Raw genomic sequence first — 17241 nt, forward strand, 5'->3', positions numbered from 1 at the left:
GATAACCTGGAAAAATCATAAAAAACCCTACATTTTGAGAAGTTACTGTGTCATCATGCATTAACCTAGAAACACCATTCAAATGTCAGTTTGTAGAAACGTCTGTGCTGTGTTCAGAGGTGAAGGCGCCATGTCGATACCTGCTACGGATTTCCCACTGCATGCCTCCAAGCGACCCAAAGTTTTGGCCAAAATCTGCAAAATTTGAATTTTTAGAGCACAACTGCCATTTCATTAGAGTGTGGGAAGAGCAAGAGTTCTGACCTCAGATTAATTTTCGAAACGCCCTCACGCCTACAATTATCGCTCCAATGCCATTATGTACTGTCATAATATAGGCACGCATGTTGGGATTCATAAAATGTTTTCATATTTCATCTAGGGCTGACCGTTCACTCTCAGAGCCCCTCAGAGCAAAGTGATGTCGGGGCTCAAAGACCTCAAATCCCCATTTTAATTCATCCAATTCTCAGAATCTCAGCAGCTCCTGCAGCCCTTCTTTCTCTCATCCGTGCTTTCACTGTGAATGTGCTACAGATCTGAAACGCAGGAATATTGAAGTCCAAAGGCGTCCCTCGCTCATTCTGCGAGAATTTTTTCCGTAGCTCTAACGGTTTCCGAATGGGAAGCATCTGTTCGTAGAGGTTTTTTGGCTCTGAGAAGCCTGAGTCTCATATAATTAATGTAGCAGCAGCTGGGGCGCCTTAAAGCTGCAGTCGGCAGGTTTTCAAAATTCCGAGTCTAAAGTCGGAAAATTCGAACTGATACAACTTTCAGGTCCCTCCCCCTCTGTGGACGAGGTTGTGCATGTGAGTTCACACCAGTGTGAGCGCACACAAGCTGGGGCAGACTCACGCTCAGCAGCGTGTGCACAAGCTGTGATTGACAGGTAGGATTCCTCCACCCTAACTTGATTGGTTAAAAACAGCCGGGAGCGCTCGGTTTTTGCAGGCACGATTACAGGCTTCAGAGGGAGCTACAGATTTCGTTATTTTTTCTAAACAGCCTATTTAATATTCTACTTCCAGAATCCCATGACAGTTCAAGCTAATATGACTAAAAAGAAGTTGCCGACCGCAGCTTTAACTGTCAGTTAAATGAGGGAGATTAATTACCATAGAAACAAGGCTATTAGTGGTCCAACCAGTCCTTTGAAGTTTCAACAGCACAATTAACCGCTTTACAGGGCGAGTTCGCCGCTTTAAAGGGCCAGTTCGCCTCTTTAAAGGGACAGTTCGCCGCTTTAAAGGGCCAGTTCGCCGCTTTAAAGGGCCAGTTCGCCGCTTTAAAGGGCCAGTTCGCCGCTTTAAAGGGACAGTTTGCCTCTTTAAAGGGACAGTTCGCCGCTTTAAAGGGACAGTTCGCCGCTTTAAAGGTCCCATGGCATGAAATTTTCACTTTTTAAGGTTGTTTAACATTAATATGAGTTCCTCTAGCCTGCCTGCGGTCCCCCAGTGTCTAAAAATGACGATAGACCTAAACCATGCACTGGAAATTATTCTCTGCCTTTGGAAATGTGACCATGCAGAAGGCCTGATCGAGAAAGCCGCCGCTTATGACGTGTGCCCGCTTATGACGTGGAGGTTGTTTCCACCCAGAGCCAATAAACTGCCTTTCCCCGCCCACAGCTCTTTGGCCAGCTCATTGTAAAATCAGTTGAAAGTCTGCGCAACGCCATCTTGATTTTTCTGCGTAGGATATCTAACACACCATGGCTGATCGAAAGCATAACATTTGCTCTGTACATGGATGTACAACGGATCTAAAAAAATCTTTTTAAAGCTCCTGCATCAGAACCCCTAAAGAGCCAGTGGTCAGATTTTGTTTTTTCTGGGAAAGTGACAAAAGAACAGAAGAGATTTGTGTATGTGTGCGCCAAACATTTCACGGAGGATTGTTTCCAAAACTTGGGCCAATACCGAGCTGGCCTTGCCGATCGTCTTAAAATGAACCCTGGATCAGTACCAACTCTCTTTGGCCCAACTACAGACCTCGGACAAGTAAGTAATTTAACGCTCTATAATTGTCTTGCTTTTATGTATGTACAGTATAGTTAAATAGCTTGTTACCACAAGAAAGTGTCCTGAAAGTATCGTTAGCTCTGCAGCTAATAGCTAATGCAGCTACTGTCGCTAATGTAACAGTAAATAGCATGAGGTATGCGAGTGGACACCTCATTTACTGTAACGCCAGTGTTGTGTACTTATTTGTTGTTTTGATAGCCGTCCTGCTGTTGGTGTTATGGCGCGCACGATATCTGCCTTTCCCCTGATTAAAATGACTAGCACTACGTCCATCTTTGCAAACCAGAGCAATCAGCTGAGAATGTCAAAATCGCGATTAGCATAGGGCTAAGTCTTCAAACTTGCATTTGGAAGATATACAAAGTAATAACTTGTACTAATTTGACCTTGTTGTATCTACACAGGCCAGCACATCAAGTGCTTTTATTCAGCTGCCTCTCTCAAGGGATGTTGCCTGCCAGACAGACCAACTGGAAACACATACTGTAGCCACACAGCTATCCTTTAGGACTTTGAAGGCCCACATCAGAAGTGAAGGTATTTTGACCCTGTATTTATTTTGCTTGAGAAAACAATAGAACAAAACTTTACTAAAGACCAGTGTTATATTTTGCATGTCTTACTAATGATCGCAAGAAAAATTATTACAATGCGTTGGATGCAGCCTGAGCCTCATACAGTGGCTCAATGGAGACAGAGGTGTAATCAAGTCCAAGTGATGGAAAATATGACTGCCATTCTACAGTTAAAATTACCCCTTTTCCTTAGGAGATGGACACCTGTCATTCTTTATATTGGTTAAGCATATAATTGTATAAGACGAATGTAACATAAGCTTGCAATCAAGGTGAACCTTTTTTTTTCTAATGTATTTTTATTTTAATTTTCAATTTTATTTGTATATGTGTGTTTTATGTATAATATTGTTATTATTATTATTTGTCTGTTTCTGTGTGGTGTGTTTGTTTGTATTGCCTATACGTTATTGGCAATAAAGTAAAAAAAAGAAAGAAGTGAAGGTATGTTCTAGCCACCTTCAATAAGATGAGATTAACTTTATTGTCCCACATGTGAAATTGGGTTAGAAGAGTGCTGTCACTGTATGAATACATCATATGTCATACACATGAATGACTTGACATATCAAACAAACATACATCCTGACGGTACAATGGTGATATTTGTTGCAGGTGTCCAGGCAACTGTCTCCTGCAAAGACTTTGGTGTTGGGACGTCCAATGTAGACCCTTTGTTCCTGTCATCAACACCAGTAAAGAGACCATCCAAAAGACCTCGATTGGATCTTGAGGAGGAGCAGGAAGATGATGCATTGGAGGGAAGCTCTTTAGTGGATACCCCAAAGGGACAGGATTCCACTTATGACCCTGCAGACTCTGTCACAGCGTCCGAAAACTCTACACTGAGGCTGTAAGTTATCATTATCTGTGTGTGAGTGTGAAGAAAATGTAGGGATTGTGAGAACTTTCATAATTTTTTTTTAATTGTATGGCATTCCAACATGAAGGATTGGTCTCAGCGAGACTGTTGTTGTTTATAGCATTACTTTTAGGATTATTTATGTGCATACAGATTATTCATCCGGCTTCAAGGAGTGTGCTGGTTTAAAGTACTGTCCAGATGAAAGCTCAATCTGATCAACTCAAAATGTGTTTTGCTTTCTTTGTGGTTTTATATAGAGAGGAGTCCTCCACTTCCACACACATCAAGAAGTACATAGTGTACGAGAACTGCATCATGCAGTTGTTTAATGCATGTCCGGTCTGCACACGGGCATGTGATGTGAAGACTCAAAGGCTGGGGACATTCCTGCCTGTGAAGCAGCGGTGTCCCCACTGCACATTTAGAAGACAATGGAATAGCCAGCCTATCCTGGGTAGCACGCCAGCTGGAAACCTGCACCTTTCTGCCGCTGTGTACCTGAGTGGTGCATCTTTCATACAAATAGAAAAGGTAAAGTATGTGCAACTGTAGATACCGTAACTGAAATACTTGTATTTATATCAAATTACATGTATTATTTCTCCCCTCCACACCCAGGTCTTCAAGGCAATGAAGCTGGAGTTGTTTCGGTATGAAACATTTCGCCGGCATGCCAGAGCCTTCATTGAACCTGCAGTTATTCACCACTGGAAAGTCACACAGGATGTGAATCTGCAGCGGCTTACTCGGGAGGAAAAAGTCATACTCGGTGGTGACATGAGGGCTGATTCTCCAGGTATTGTTACTTGACTGAAGTATTGTATTTTGTACAGTGATATTGTTTGAAGTTCAAAGGAATGACAGCAGGCAGGGGGTGGTTTTATCAAGGTCTTTAGCTCCAACTATCTGTAGCCAAAGGCCAGCAATCAGAGTGTAATAGTGCTGGCTCTGAGACACACAAAAGCCAGGGACCAGGTCTGATGGCTCTAAGCAGTGTGTTGTTATGTGAAGTTATGAATTGCACCTAAATATAAGAATACATAATATGTATTGAATAGTGATTCCAAGTGTCATTATTTAAACCCAATTTTTAACAGGTCACTCTGCAAAATATGGGAGTTACACCATGATGGATCTCCAAACTAACACCGTTGTGGACATTCAGTTGGTCCAGGTGAGTTGTTGAAATTGACTCTGTAAAGGGGTTATTTGTTGTAATTTAAAAATCAAGGTCCATAATACATTGTCTACTAATGTGTTTTTTTTCTGTGGTGACAGAGCAACGAGGTTGGTGGTAGCTGCTATATGGAGAAAGAGGGCCTGACGAGGAGTCTGGCCTTGCTCGAGTCGCGTGACGTCAAACTGGATTGCATTGTCACCGATCGTCATCCTCAAGTTCAAAAGTTCCTCAGGGAGAGAAACATCACCCAGTACTACGATGTGTGGCACTTCGCAAAAGGTAACTATTCAGGTTTTCAGGTAACCTAAAGTACTTATGGCATCTGAGGTGGAAAAGACGCTGGCGTTCACCAGTGAATCAACATGTTTGGTCAAAGTCAGATGTTCAGAAATATCAACACCAAGATCTACTCTTTCCACCTCAGAGTCGTTAATCTGGACTGGTTGGTAGACTTTCTGCTGATATTGCCTGAAATCTATATATATCTCCTTAGTCTTGGTAACAATAGGAGTAGGTTGTTGTCTTGGCAACAGTTTGAAAGTCTATCTACCTCATTCAAGTAAGCCTGCTCATTGTTCTTAGAAATTAGGTCAACTACTGCTGTGTCATCAGAAAAATTGACAGCAGTGATGTTGGACAGTCAAATGCTGACATTATGAGTCAATATTATCAAATGCTTTGAAATTGTTTTTGAATTGCTACAGCATAGTTGTCACTCTTACTCTTTACTAAGTGGAATGTTGTTTGCTTTCATTTTAGGAATTTCAAAGAAACTGGAAGTCCTATGTAAGATGAAAGACTGTGAGAAACTGAACAAGTGGATGAAAAGCATCAACAACCACATATACTGGACTGCAGCTAATTCAACCTCAGGGCCAGAGAGAATTGCCAAGTGGAACGCGATCCTCAACCATGTGCAAGATATCCACACGCATGAGAATCCTCTTTACCCCAAGTGTGAGCATGCAATCCGCACAACAACGGACAAAAAGAAATGGCTCCAAGCAGGTATCTCAACCAATATGCAGGCAAAATGTTAAAACAGCAAACAGACAAGCAAACAACGAGGTCATTGCTGTGATATTTGTTACTGTATTGTTTTCTAATAAGATATTTTGTTATTGTTTGCAGCAACTCCAGCTTTCTACAAGTTGGAGTCTCTGCTGACAAAGAAAAGAACGCTGAAGGATGTGGAAAAACTGAGCCCCCACCACCAAACGTCATCTTTGGAGGCTTTCCATGCAGTCATCCTTCGTTTTGCTCCAAAAAATGTAGTGTTTCCCTTTATTGGAATGCTGTGCAGGTAAAACAAATCTTTACTCAATACTTTTAGGAATTTTAGTTTAAAATATCTGTCAATATGAACAAATATTTTTATCTTGTACTTCCAGACTCTACCTGGCTGCTATGCATTTCAATGAAAATGCGGATCGACCACAGGCCGAAACGGAGGAAGGTGTACCCCTCTTTAAACTCTCCTTTCCAAAGTCTCGGAAGGGAGAGTGCAGAGCTAAACCAGTAAAGACGAAGGCGACCTTTGGTAATGGTTCAAATCAATTAAAATGACACATTGTTTGGAATTTTAACATTTATTTCTCTCGAAGAAAAATGGATTACATACAAATGCACAGTAAAAACAAAACTCAACCAATTAAATGGAGATATTGCTTGTGCTTTATGATACAGGTTATGTTTCTGACATGATGGACCTAATCTTCGATGAAGTCTTTTTTAACCCGACACCATACAACGATGCGCTGTTGGCCATCTCTGTCCCAGAAAACTTATCAGCGCAGTATGAGAGGCCGGACAAGGAGGAGGTCATTGCCAGCTTTGTTTCAAGGTTCAAACAGGGGGCCGTTTAAACCCAACATAGTGGCCTTCCTCATCAGGAAACTCCGAGCGGATGCGCAGGACCACACAGGCTGGAATTACAACCCGGATTCTGCGTCCCAAGAAGCCCCAGCACCAGCTCACAAAACTGCGACAGGACAGATACCTGTAGCGACTGAACAATTGATTCAGAAATTTTAGATATTAAATTCTGAATGTATCATTGTGTGTGTGAAAAAATAATTCTATGCACCAATGGATCATATTCGGTCTGTTTTGTGTCCCCCCCCCCACCCCATCCCTCGCTGTACAAAAATAAATAAATTATTGGAATACAAAGTCAAAACTCTAAAATTCTGTTATTAACTTATCTAACAATGCACAATTTACCAGTGTATTTCTCTGAACTGTAGAGGACCATAGTCTGCTCTGTATATTTGGCTGGCATTTTGAAGTGAGTAGACATTTAGGCAGACAGGCTCCAATCCAGGATGGTCTACCATGCATGGGAGCTGTTCTTCGACCTCCCGAAGTCGTGTAGTAACCTTTTTTAGAATTAGAAACGGTAAGTGACATTTATTAGCAAAATTAGTTGCCGAAAGAAGAGACAAATTATTTTCCAGTGAGGTGGTGAGAATGTTACCTGTGGTATCTCAAGGCAGCAAATATTCTCCACTTCTGTGGGCATAGTTGCACATTTTCCACAATGGCACCTATGTAAAAAATGTAGGTGGATATAAACAACATAAAAAGGTATAATGGCTTGTTAGTGTCTAGCTTGTGGCTGTTGAGTAAGTAAACATCAAATGTGCTCTGGAGTAAATCAAATGTTATTTTTCATACGGTGAACATTTATCTTCAGGAATAAATCATGAGTAATGTGCAACATGATTTACATGGATGTGAAGGCTGCATAGCTCTTTTTTATGACAAAGATTACTGATATAACTAGACATACAACTACTTCAGCATAGGTAGCTAAGCCCACATGATAATATCTGTAACAACACATAAGCAAAACAAACTAAATTAACGGCGAAATACTTAACTAACCATTCAGAGACGTCCTGCTGTAGTCGCTGATTTTCAACTTCTTCAACTTCTTCTCCATCTGGATCAGACTCTGGGTCAAATTGAAAAGCTTGAACGACTGCTGTTCTACGTGCCATAGCGATTCACAACGCATTTGCGCATGGTACCAAGGGCGGAAGTAAGGCCACACCCCCACCCTCCGCTTTGCCCCGTCTTTCTCCTCCTAATTTGCATTTAAAGCTGCAGGCCCTAAACAGCTCATTCTGAGGATCCTAAGAAAAACTCATTTTGGGACTGGCTGTAATTCTGCACCAAGGCAGAATGTTGCCTATATACAGTATAATACAGTATAAGGGGACCACTAAAGCCTCTAAAAATATATAAAAGCCTCCATTTATTTTCATGTCATAGGATCTTTAAAGGGACAGTTCGCCTCTTTAAAGGGACAGTTCGCCTCTTTAAAGGGACAGTTCGCCTCTTTAAAGGGACAGTTCGCCGCTTTAAAAGGGAATGTTCGCCGCTTTAAAGGGACAGTTTGCCTCTTTAAAGGGACAGTTTGCCTCTTTAAAAGGGACAGTTTGCCGCTTTAAAGGGACAGTTCGCCGCTTTAAAGGGACAGTTCGCCGCTTTAAAGGGACAGTTCGCCTCTTTAAAGGGACAGTTTGCCTCTTTAAAGGGACAGTTTGGTGCTTTAAAGGGACAGTTCGCCTCTTTAAAGGGACAGTTCGCCGCTTTAAAGGGACAGTTCGCCGCTTTAAAGGGACAGTTCGCCGCTTTAAAGGGAATGTTCGCCGCTTTAAAGGGACAGTTTGCCGCTTTAAAGGGACAGTTTGCCGCTTTAAAGGGACAGTTCGCCTGTTTAAAGGGAATGTTCGCCGCTTTAAAGGGACAGTTCGCCGCTTTAAAAGGGACAGTTTGCCGCTTTAAAAGGGAATGTTCGCCGCTTTAAAGGGACAGTTCGCCTCTTTAAAGGGACAGTTTGGTGCTTTAAAGGGACAGTTCGCCTCTTTAAAGGGACAGTTCGCCTCTTTAAAAGGGAATGTTCGCCGCTTTAAAGGGACAGTTTGCCGCTTTAAAGGGACAGTTTGCCGCTTTAAAAGGGAATGTTCGCCGCTTTAAAGGGACAGTTCGCCTCTTTAAAGGGACAGTTTGGTGCTTTAAAGGGACAGTTCGCCGCTTTAAAGGGCCAGTTCGCCGCTTTAAAGGGCCAGTTCGCCGCTTTAAAGGGCCAGTTCGCCGCTTTAAAGGGACAGTTTGCCTCTTTAAAGGGACAGTTCGCCGCTTTAAAGGGACAGTTCGCCGCTTTAAAGGTCCCATGGCATGAAATTTTCACTTTTTAAGGTTGTTTAACATTAATATGAGTTCCTCTAGCCTGCCTGCGGTCCCCCAGTGTCTAAAAATGACGATAGACCTAAACCATGCACTGGAAATTATTCTCTGCCTTTGGAAATGTGACCATGCAGAAGGCCTGATCGAGAAAGCCGCCGCTTATGACGTGTGCCCGCTTATGACGTGGAGGTTGTTTCCACCCAGAGCCAATAAACTGCCTTTCCCCGCCCACAGCTCTTTGGCCAGCTCATTGTAAAATCAGTTGAAAGTCTGCGCAACGCCATCTTGATTTTTCTGCGTAGGATATCTAACACACCATGGCTGATCGAAAGCATAACATTTGCTCTGTACATGGATGTACAACGGATCTAAAAAAATCTTTTTAAAGCTCCTGCATCAGAACCCCTAAAGAGCCAGTGGTCAGATTTTGTTTTTTCTGGGAAAGTGACAAAAGAACAGAAGAGATTTGTGTATGTGTGCGCCAAACATTTCACGGAGGATTGTTTCCAAAACTTGGGCCAATACCGAGCTGGCCTTGCCGATCGTCTTAAAATGAACCCTGGATCAGTACCAACTCTCTTTGGCCCAACTACAGACCTCGGACAAGTAAGTAATTTAACGCTCTATAATTGTCTTGCTTTTATGTATGTACAGTATAGTTAAATAGCTTGTTACCACAAGAAAGTGTCCTGAAAGTATCGTTAGCTCTGCAGCTAATAGCTAATGCAGCTACTGTCGCTAATGTAACAGTAAATAGCATGAGGTATGCGAGTGGACACCTCATTTACTGTAACGCCAGTGTTGTGTACTTATTTGTTGTTTTGATAGCCGTCCTGCTGTTGGTGTTATGGCGCGCACGATATCTGCCTTTCCCCTGATTAAAATGACTAGCACTACGTCCATCTTTGCAAACCAGAGCAATCAGCTGAGAATGTCAAAATCGCGATTAGCATAGGGCTAAGTCTTCAAACTTGCATTTGGAAGATATACAAAGTAATAACTTGTACTAATTTGACCTTGTTGTATCTACACAGGCCAGCACATCAAGTGCTTTTATTCAGCTGCCTCTCTCAAGGGATGTTGCCTGCCAGACAGACCAACTGGAAACACATACTGTAGCCACACAGCTATCCTTTAGGACTTTGAAGGCCCACATCAGAAGTGAAGGTATTTTGACCCTGTATTTATTTTGCTTGAGAAAACAATAGAACAAAACTTTACTAAAGACCAGTGTTATATTTTGCATGTCTTACTAATGATCGCAAGAAAAATTATTACAATGCGTTGGATGCAGCCTGAGCCTCATACAGTGGCTCAATGGAGACAGAGGTGTAATCAAGTCCAAGTGATGGAAAATATGACTGCCATTCTACAGTTAAAATTACCCCTTTTCCTTAGGAGATGGACACCTGTCATTCTTTATATTGGTTAAGCATATAATTGTATAAGACGAATGTAACATAAGCTTGCAATCAAGGTGAACCTTTTTTTTTCTAATGTATTTTTATTTTAATTTTCAATTTTATTTGTATATGTGTGTTTTATGTATAATATTGTTATTATTATTATTTGTCTGTTTCTGTGTGGTGTGTTTGTTTGTATTGCCTATACGTTATTGGCAATAAAGTAAAAAAAAGAAAGAAGTGAAGGTATGTTCTAGCCACCTTCAATAAGATGAGATTAACTTTATTGTCCCACATGTGAAATTGGGTTAGAAGAGTGCTGTCACTGTATGAATACATCATATGTCATACACATGAATGACTTGACATATCAAACAAACATACATCCTGACGGTACAATGGTGATATTTGTTGCAGGTGTCCAGGCAACTGTCTCCTGCAAAGACTTTGGTGTTGGGACGTCCAATGTAGACCCTTTGTTCCTGTCATCAACACCAGTAAAGAGACCATCCAAAAGACCTCGATTGGATCTTGAGGAGGAGCAGGAAGATGATGCATTGGAGGGAAGCTCTTTAGTGGATACCCCAAAGGGACAGGATTCCACTTATGACCCTGCAGACTCTGTCACAGCGTCCGAAAACTCTACACTGAGGCTGTAAGTTATCATTATCTGTGTGTGAGTGTGAAGAAAATGTAGGGATTGTGAGAACTTTCATAATTTTTTTTTAATTGTATGGCATTCCAACATGAAGGATTGGTCTCAGCGAGACTGTTGTTGTTTATAGCATTACTTTTAGGATTATTTATGTGCATACAGATTATTCATCCGGCTTCAAGGAGTGTGCTGGTTTAAAGTACTGTCCAGATGAAAGCTCAATCTGATCAACTCAAAATGTGTTTTGCTTTCTTTGTGGTTTTATATAGAGAGGAGTCCTCCACTTCCACACACATCAAGAAGTACATAGTGTACGAGAACTGCATCATGCAGTTGTTTAATGCATGTCCGGTCTGCACACGGGCATGTGATGTGAAGACTCAAAGGCTGGGGACATTCCTGCCTGTGAAGCAGCGGTGTCCCCACTGCACATTTAGAAGACAATGGAATAGCCAGCCTATCCTGGGTAGCACGCCAGCTGGAAACCTGCACCTTTCTGCCGCTGTGTACCTGAGTGGTGCATCTTTCATACAAATAGAAAAGGTAAAGTATGTGCAACTGTAGATACCGTAACTGAAATACTTGTATTTATATCAAATTACATGTATTATTTCTCCCCTCCACACCCAGGTCTTCAAGGCAATGAAGCTGGAGTTGTTTCGGTATGAAACATTTCGCCGGCATGCCAGAGCCTTCATTGAACCTGCAGTTATTCACCACTGGAAAGTCACACAGGATGTGAATCTGCAGCGGCTTACTCGGGAGGAAAAAGTCATACTCGGTGGTGACATGAGGGCTGATTCTCCAGGTATTGTTACTTGACTGAAGTATTGTATTTTGTACAGTGATATTGTTTGAAGTTCAAAGGAATGACAGCAGGCAGGGGGTGGTTTTATCAAGGTCTTTAGCTCCAACTATCTGTAGCCAAAGGCCAGCAATCAGAGTGTAATAGTGCTGGCTCTGAGACACACAAAAGCCAGGGACCAGGTCTGATGGCTCTAAGCAGTGTGTTGTTATGTGAAGTTATGAATTGCACCTAAATATAAGAATACATAATATGTATTGAATAGTGATTCCAAGTGTCATTATTTAAACCCAATTTTTAACAGGTCACTCTGCAAAATATGGGAGTTACACCATGATGGATCTCCAAACTAACACCGTTGTGGACATTCAGTTGGTCCAGGTGAGTTGTTGAAATTGACTCTGTAAAGGGGTTATTTGTTGTAATTTAAAAATCAAGGTCCATAATACATTGTCTACTAATGTGTTTTTTTTCTGTGGTGACAGAGCAACGAGGTTGGTGGTAGCTGCTATATGGAGAAAGAGGGCCTGACGAGGAGTCTGGCCTTGCTCGAGTCGCGTGACGTCAAACTGGATTGCATTGTCACCGATCGTCATCCTCAAGTTCAAAAGTTCCTCAGGGAGAGAAACATCACCCAGTACTACGATGTGTGGCACTTCGCAAAAGGTAACTATTCAGGTTTTCAGGTAACCTAAAGTACTTATGGCATCTGAGGTGGAAAAGACGCTGGCGTTCACCAGTGAATCAACATGTTTGGTCAAAGTCAGATGTTCAGAAATATCAACACCAAGATCTACTCTTTCCACCTCAGAGTCGTTAATCTGGACTGGTTGGTAGACTTTCTGCTGATATTGCCTGAAATCTATATATATCTCCTTAGTCTTGGTAACAATAGGAGTAGGTTGTTGTCTTGGCAACAGTTTGAAAGTCTATCTACCTCATTCAAGTAAGCCTGCTCATTGTTCTTAGAAATTAGGTCAACTACTGCTGTGTCATCAGAAAAATTGACAGCAGTGATGTTGGACAGTCAAATGCTGACATTATGAGTCAATATTATCAAATGCTTTGAAATTGTTTTTGAATTGCTACAGCATAGTTGTCACTCTTACTCTTTACTAAGTGGAATGTTGTTTGCTTTCATTTTAGGAATTTCAAAGAAACTGGAAGTCCTATGTAAGATGAAAGACTGTGAGAAACTGAACAAGTGGATGAAAAGCATCAACAACCACATATACTGGACTGCAGCTAATTCAACCTCAGGGCCAGAGAGAATTGCCAAGTGGAACGCGATCCTCAACCATGTGCAAGATATCCACACGCATGAGAATCCTCTTTACCCCAAGTGTGAGCATGCAATCCGCACAACAACGGACAAAAAGAAATGGCTCCAAGCAGGTATCTCAACCAATATGCAGGCAAAATGTTAAAACAGCAAACAGACAAGCAAACAACGAGGTCATTGCTGTGATATTTGTTACTGTATTGTTTTCTAATAAGATATTTTGTTATTGTTTGCAGCAACTCCAGCTTTCTACAAGTTGGAGTCTCTGCTGACAAAGAAAAGAACGCTGAAGGATGTGGAAAAACTGAGCCCCCACCACCAAACGTCATCTTTGGAGGCTTTCCATGCAGTCATCCTTCGTTTTGCTCCAAAAAATGTAGTGTTTCCCTTTATTGGAATGCTGTGCAGGTAAAACAAATCTTTACTCAATACTTTTAGGAATTTTAGTTTAAAATATCTGTCAATATGAACAAATATTTTTATCTTGTACTTCCAGACTCTACCTGGCTGCTATGCATTTCAATGAAAATGCGGATCGACCACAGGCCGAAACGGAGGAAGGTGTACCCCTCTTTAAACTCTCCTTTCCAAAGTCTCGGAAGGGAGAGTGCAGAGCTAAACCAGTAAAGACGAAGGCGACCTTTGGTAATGGTTCAAATCAATTAAAATGACACATTGTTTGGAATTTTAACATTTATTTCTCTCGAAGAAAAATGGATTACATACAAATGCACAGTAAAAACAAAACTCAACCAATTAAATGGAGATATTGCTTGTGCTTTATGATACAGGTTATGTTTCTGACATGATGGACCTAATCTTCGATGAAGTCTTTTTTAACCCGACACCATACAACGATGCGCTGTTGGCCATCTCTGTCCCAGAAAACTTATCAGCGCAGTATGAGAGGCCGGACAAGGAGGAGGTCATTGCCAGCTTTGTTTCAAGGTTCAAACAGGGGGCCGTTTAAACCCAACATAGTGGCCTTCCTCATCAGGAAACTCCGAGCGGATGCGCAGGACCACACAGGCTGGAATTACAACCCGGATTCTGCGTCCCAAGAAGCCCCAGCACCAGCTCACAAAACTGCGACAGGACAGATACCTGTAGCGACTGAACAATTGATTCAGAAATTTTAGATATTAAATTCTGAATGTATCATTGTGTGTGTGAAAAAATAATTCTATGCACCAATGGATCATATTCGGTCTGTTTTGTGTCCCCCCCCCCACCCCATCCCTCGCTGTACAAAAATAAATAAATTATTGGAATACAAAGTCAAAACTCTAAAATTCTGTTATTAACTTATCTAACAATGCACAATTTACCAGTGTATTTCTCTGAACTGTAGAGGACCATAGTCTGCTCTGTATATTTGGCTGGCATTTTGAAGTGAGTAGACATTTAGGCAGACAGGCTCCAATCCAGGATGGTCTACCATGCATGGGAGCTGTTCTTCGACCTCCCGAAGTCGTGTAGTAACCTTTTTTAGAATTAGAAACGGTAAGTGACATTTATTAGCAAAATTAGTTGCCGAAAGAAGAGACAAATTATTTTCCAGTGAGGTGGTGAGAATGTTACCTGTGGTATCTCAAGGCAGCAAATATTCTCCACTTCTGTGGGCATAGTTGCACATTTTCCACAATGGCACCTATGTAAAAAATGTAGGTGGATATAAACAACATAAAAAGGTATAATGGCTTGTTAGTGTCTAGCTTGTGGCTGTTGAGTAAGTAAACATCAAATGTGCTCTGGAGTAAATCAAATGTTATTTTTCATACGGTGAACATTTATCTTCAGGAATAAATCATGAGTAATGTGCAACATGATTTACATGGATGTGAAGGCTGCATAGCTCTTTTTTATGACAAAGATTACTGATATAACTAGACATACAACTACTTCAGCATAGGTAGCTAAGCCCACATGATAATATCTGTAACAACACATAAGCAAAACAAACTAAATTAACGGCGAAATACTTAACTAACCATTCAGAGACGTCCTGCTGTAGTCGCTGATTTTCAACTTCTTCAACTTCTTCTCCATCTGGATCAGACTCTGGGTCAAATTGAAAAGCTTGAACGACTGCTGTTCTACGTGCCATAGCGATTCACAACGCATTTGCGCATGGTACCAAGGGCGGAAGTAAGGCCACACCCCCACCCTCCGCTTTGCCCCGTCTTTCTCCTCCTAATTTGCATTTAAAGCTGCAGGCCCTAAACAGCTCATTCTGAGGATCCTAAGAAAAACTCATTTTGGGACTGGCTGTAATTCTGCACCAAGGCAGAATGTTGCCTATATACAGTATAATACAGTATAAGGGGACCACTAAAGCCTCTAAAAATATATAAAAGCCTCCATTTATTTTCATGTCATAGGATCTTTAAAGGGACAGTTCGCCTCTTTAAAGGGACAGTTCGCCTCTTTAAAGGGACAGTTCGCCTCTTTAAAGGGACAGTTCGCCGCTTTAAAAGGGAATGTTCGCCGCTTTAAAGGGACAGTTTGCCTCTTTAAAGGGACAGTTTGCCTCTTTAAAAGGGACAGTTTGCCGCTTTAAAGGGACAGTTCGCCGCTTTAAAGGGACAGTTCGCCGCTTTAAAGGGACAGTTCGCCTCTTTAAAGGGACAGTTTGCCTCTTTAAAGGGACAGTTTGGTGCTTTAAAGGGACAGTTCGCCTCTTTAAAGGGACAGTTCGCCGCTTTAAAGGGACAGTTCGCCGCTTTAAAGGGACAGTTCGCCGCTTTAAAGGGAATGTTCGCCGCTTTAAAGGGACAGTTTGCCGCTTTAAAGGGACAGTTTGCCGCTTTAAAGGGACAGTTCGCCTGTTTAAAGGGAATGTTCGCCGCTTTAAAGGGACAGTTCGCCGCTTTAAAAGGGACAGTTTGCCGCTTTAAAAGGGAATGTTCGCCGCTTTAAAGGGACAGTTCGCCTCTTTAAAGGGACAGTTTGGTGCTTTAAAGGGACAGTTCGCCTCTTTAAAGGGACAGTTCGCCTCTTTAAAAGGGAATGTTCGCCGCTTTAAAGGGACAGTTTGCCGCTTTAAAGGGACAGTTTGCCGCTTTAAAAGGGAATGTTCGCCGCTTTAAAGGGACAGTTCGCCTCTTTAAAGGGACAGTTTGGTGCTTTAAAGGGACAGTTCGCCTCTTTAAAGGGACAGTTCGCCTCTTTAAAAGGGAATGTTCGCCGCTTTAAAGGGACAGTTCGCCTCTTTAAAGGGACAGTTCGCCGCTTTGAAGGGACAGTTCGCCTCTTTAAAGGGACAGTTTGCCTCTTTAAAGGGACAGTTCGCCGCTTTAAAGGGACAGTTCGCCGCTTTAAAGGGACAGTTCGCCTCTTTAAAGGGACAGTTCGCCTCTTTAAAGGGACAGTTCGCCGCTTTAAAAGGGAATGTTCGCCGCTTTAAAGGGACAGTTTGCCTCTTTAAAGGGACAGTTTGCCTCTTTAAAGGGACAGTTTGCCGCTTTAAAGGGACAGTTCGCCGCTTTAAAGGGACAGTTCGCCGCTTTAAAGGGAATGTTCGCCGCTTTAAAGGGAATGTTCGCCGCTTTAAAGGGACAGTTCGCCACTTTAAAAGGGACAGTTTGCCGCTTTAAAAGGGAATGTTCGCCGCTTTAAAGGGACAGTTCGCCTCTTTAAAGGGACAGTTTGGTGCTTTAAAGGGACAGTTCGCCTCTTTAAAGGGACAGTTCGCCTCTTTAAAAGGGAATGTTCGCCGCTTTAAAGGGACAGTTTGCCGCTTTAAAGGGACAGTTTGCCGCTTTAAAGGGACAGTTTGCCGCTTTAAAAGGGAATGTTCGCCGCTTTAAAGGGACAGTTCGCCTCTTTAAAGGGACAGTTTGGTGCTTTAAAGGGACAGTTCGCCTCTTTAAAGGGACAGTTCGCCTCTTTAAAAGGGAATGTTCGCCGCTTTAAAGGGACAGTTCGCCTCTTTAAAGGGACAGTTCGCTGCTTTGAAGGGACAGTTCGCCTCTTTAAAGGGACAGTTTGCCTCTTTAAAGGGACAGTTCGCCGCTTTAAAGGGACAGTTTGCCGCTTTAAAGGGACAGTTCGCCTCTTTAAAGGGACAGTTCGCCGCTTTAAAAGGGAATGTTCGCCGCTTTAAAGGGACAGTTTGCCTCTTTAAAGGGACAGTTTGCCTCTTTAAAGGGACAGTTTGCCGCTTTAAAGGGACAGTTCGCCGCTTTAAAGGGACAGTTCGCCGCTTTAAAGGGACAGTTCGCCTCTTTAAAGGGACAGTTTGCCTCTTTAAAGGGAC

At 42.2% G+C, this 17241-nt stretch overlaps 2 protein-coding genes and 2 long non-coding RNA genes across 4 annotated transcripts; 2 read left to right on the forward strand and 2 right to left on the reverse strand.

Moving 5' to 3' along the window:
* The first annotated feature begins 1776 nt into the window (after window positions 1-1776).
* On the forward strand, window positions 1777-6738 carry LOC142391680 (uncharacterized). The gene is made up of 10 exons (XM_075477657.1): window positions 1777-2561; window positions 3215-3452; window positions 3722-3995; window positions 4083-4260; window positions 4562-4638; window positions 4743-4923; window positions 5404-5652; window positions 5776-5947; window positions 6036-6184; window positions 6331-6738. Exons 3-10 carry the CDS (start codon window positions 3780-3782, stop codon window positions 6507-6509), a joined length of 1401 nt encoding a protein of 466 aa, XP_075333772.1. The 5' UTR covers window positions 1777-2561; window positions 3215-3452; window positions 3722-3779; the 3' UTR covers window positions 6510-6738.
* LOC142391681 (uncharacterized) lies at window positions 5362-7294 on the reverse strand. The gene is made up of 3 exons (XR_012770599.1): window positions 7121-7294; window positions 6868-7022; window positions 5362-6652 (listed from the first exon to the last, which is right to left on the reverse strand). It is a non-coding gene; the product is annotated as an uncharacterized LOC142391681 (long non-coding RNA).
* Window positions 7295-9220: 1926 nt separating this feature from the next.
* LOC142391682 (uncharacterized) lies at window positions 9221-14182 on the forward strand. Its single transcript, XM_075477658.1, has 10 exons — window positions 9221-10005; window positions 10659-10896; window positions 11166-11439; window positions 11527-11704; window positions 12006-12082; window positions 12187-12367; window positions 12848-13096; window positions 13220-13391; window positions 13480-13628; window positions 13775-14182. The coding sequence occupies exons 3-10, from the start codon at window positions 11224-11226 to the stop codon at window positions 13951-13953; spliced, it is 1401 nt and encodes a 466-aa protein (XP_075333773.1). The 5' UTR covers window positions 9221-10005; window positions 10659-10896; window positions 11166-11223; the 3' UTR covers window positions 13954-14182.
* Window positions 12806-14738, reverse strand: LOC142391683 (uncharacterized). Its single transcript, XR_012770600.1, has 3 exons — window positions 14565-14738; window positions 14312-14466; window positions 12806-14096 (listed from the first exon to the last, which is right to left on the reverse strand). It is a non-coding gene; the product is annotated as an uncharacterized LOC142391683 (long non-coding RNA).
* Between the last annotated feature and the right edge of the window lie 2503 nt (window positions 14739-17241).

The sequence above is a fragment of the Odontesthes bonariensis genome, chromosome 11 (assembly GCF_027942865.1).
Source record: "Odontesthes bonariensis isolate fOdoBon6 chromosome 11, fOdoBon6.hap1, whole genome shotgun sequence".
Lineage (NCBI taxonomy): Eukaryota > Metazoa > Chordata > Actinopteri > Atheriniformes > Atherinopsidae > Odontesthes > Odontesthes bonariensis.

Coding starts and splice junctions, on each gene's coding strand:
- LOC142391680 (XM_075477657.1), top strand. CDS start 3,780: ATGCAGTTGTTTAATGCATGTCCGGTCTGCACACGGGCATGTGATGTG. Junction 4,261..4,561: donor CATGAGGGCTGATTCTCCAG/GTATTGTTACTT, acceptor AATTTTTAACAG/GTCACTCTGCAAAATATGGG. Junction 5,653..5,775: donor AAAGAAATGGCTCCAAGCAG/GTATCTCAACCA, acceptor TATTGTTTGCAG/CAACTCCAGCTTTCTACAAG.
- LOC142391682 (XM_075477658.1), top strand. CDS start 11,224: ATGCAGTTGTTTAATGCATGTCCGGTCTGCACACGGGCATGTGATGTG. Junction 11,705..12,005: donor CATGAGGGCTGATTCTCCAG/GTATTGTTACTT, acceptor AATTTTTAACAG/GTCACTCTGCAAAATATGGG. Junction 13,097..13,219: donor AAAGAAATGGCTCCAAGCAG/GTATCTCAACCA, acceptor TATTGTTTGCAG/CAACTCCAGCTTTCTACAAG.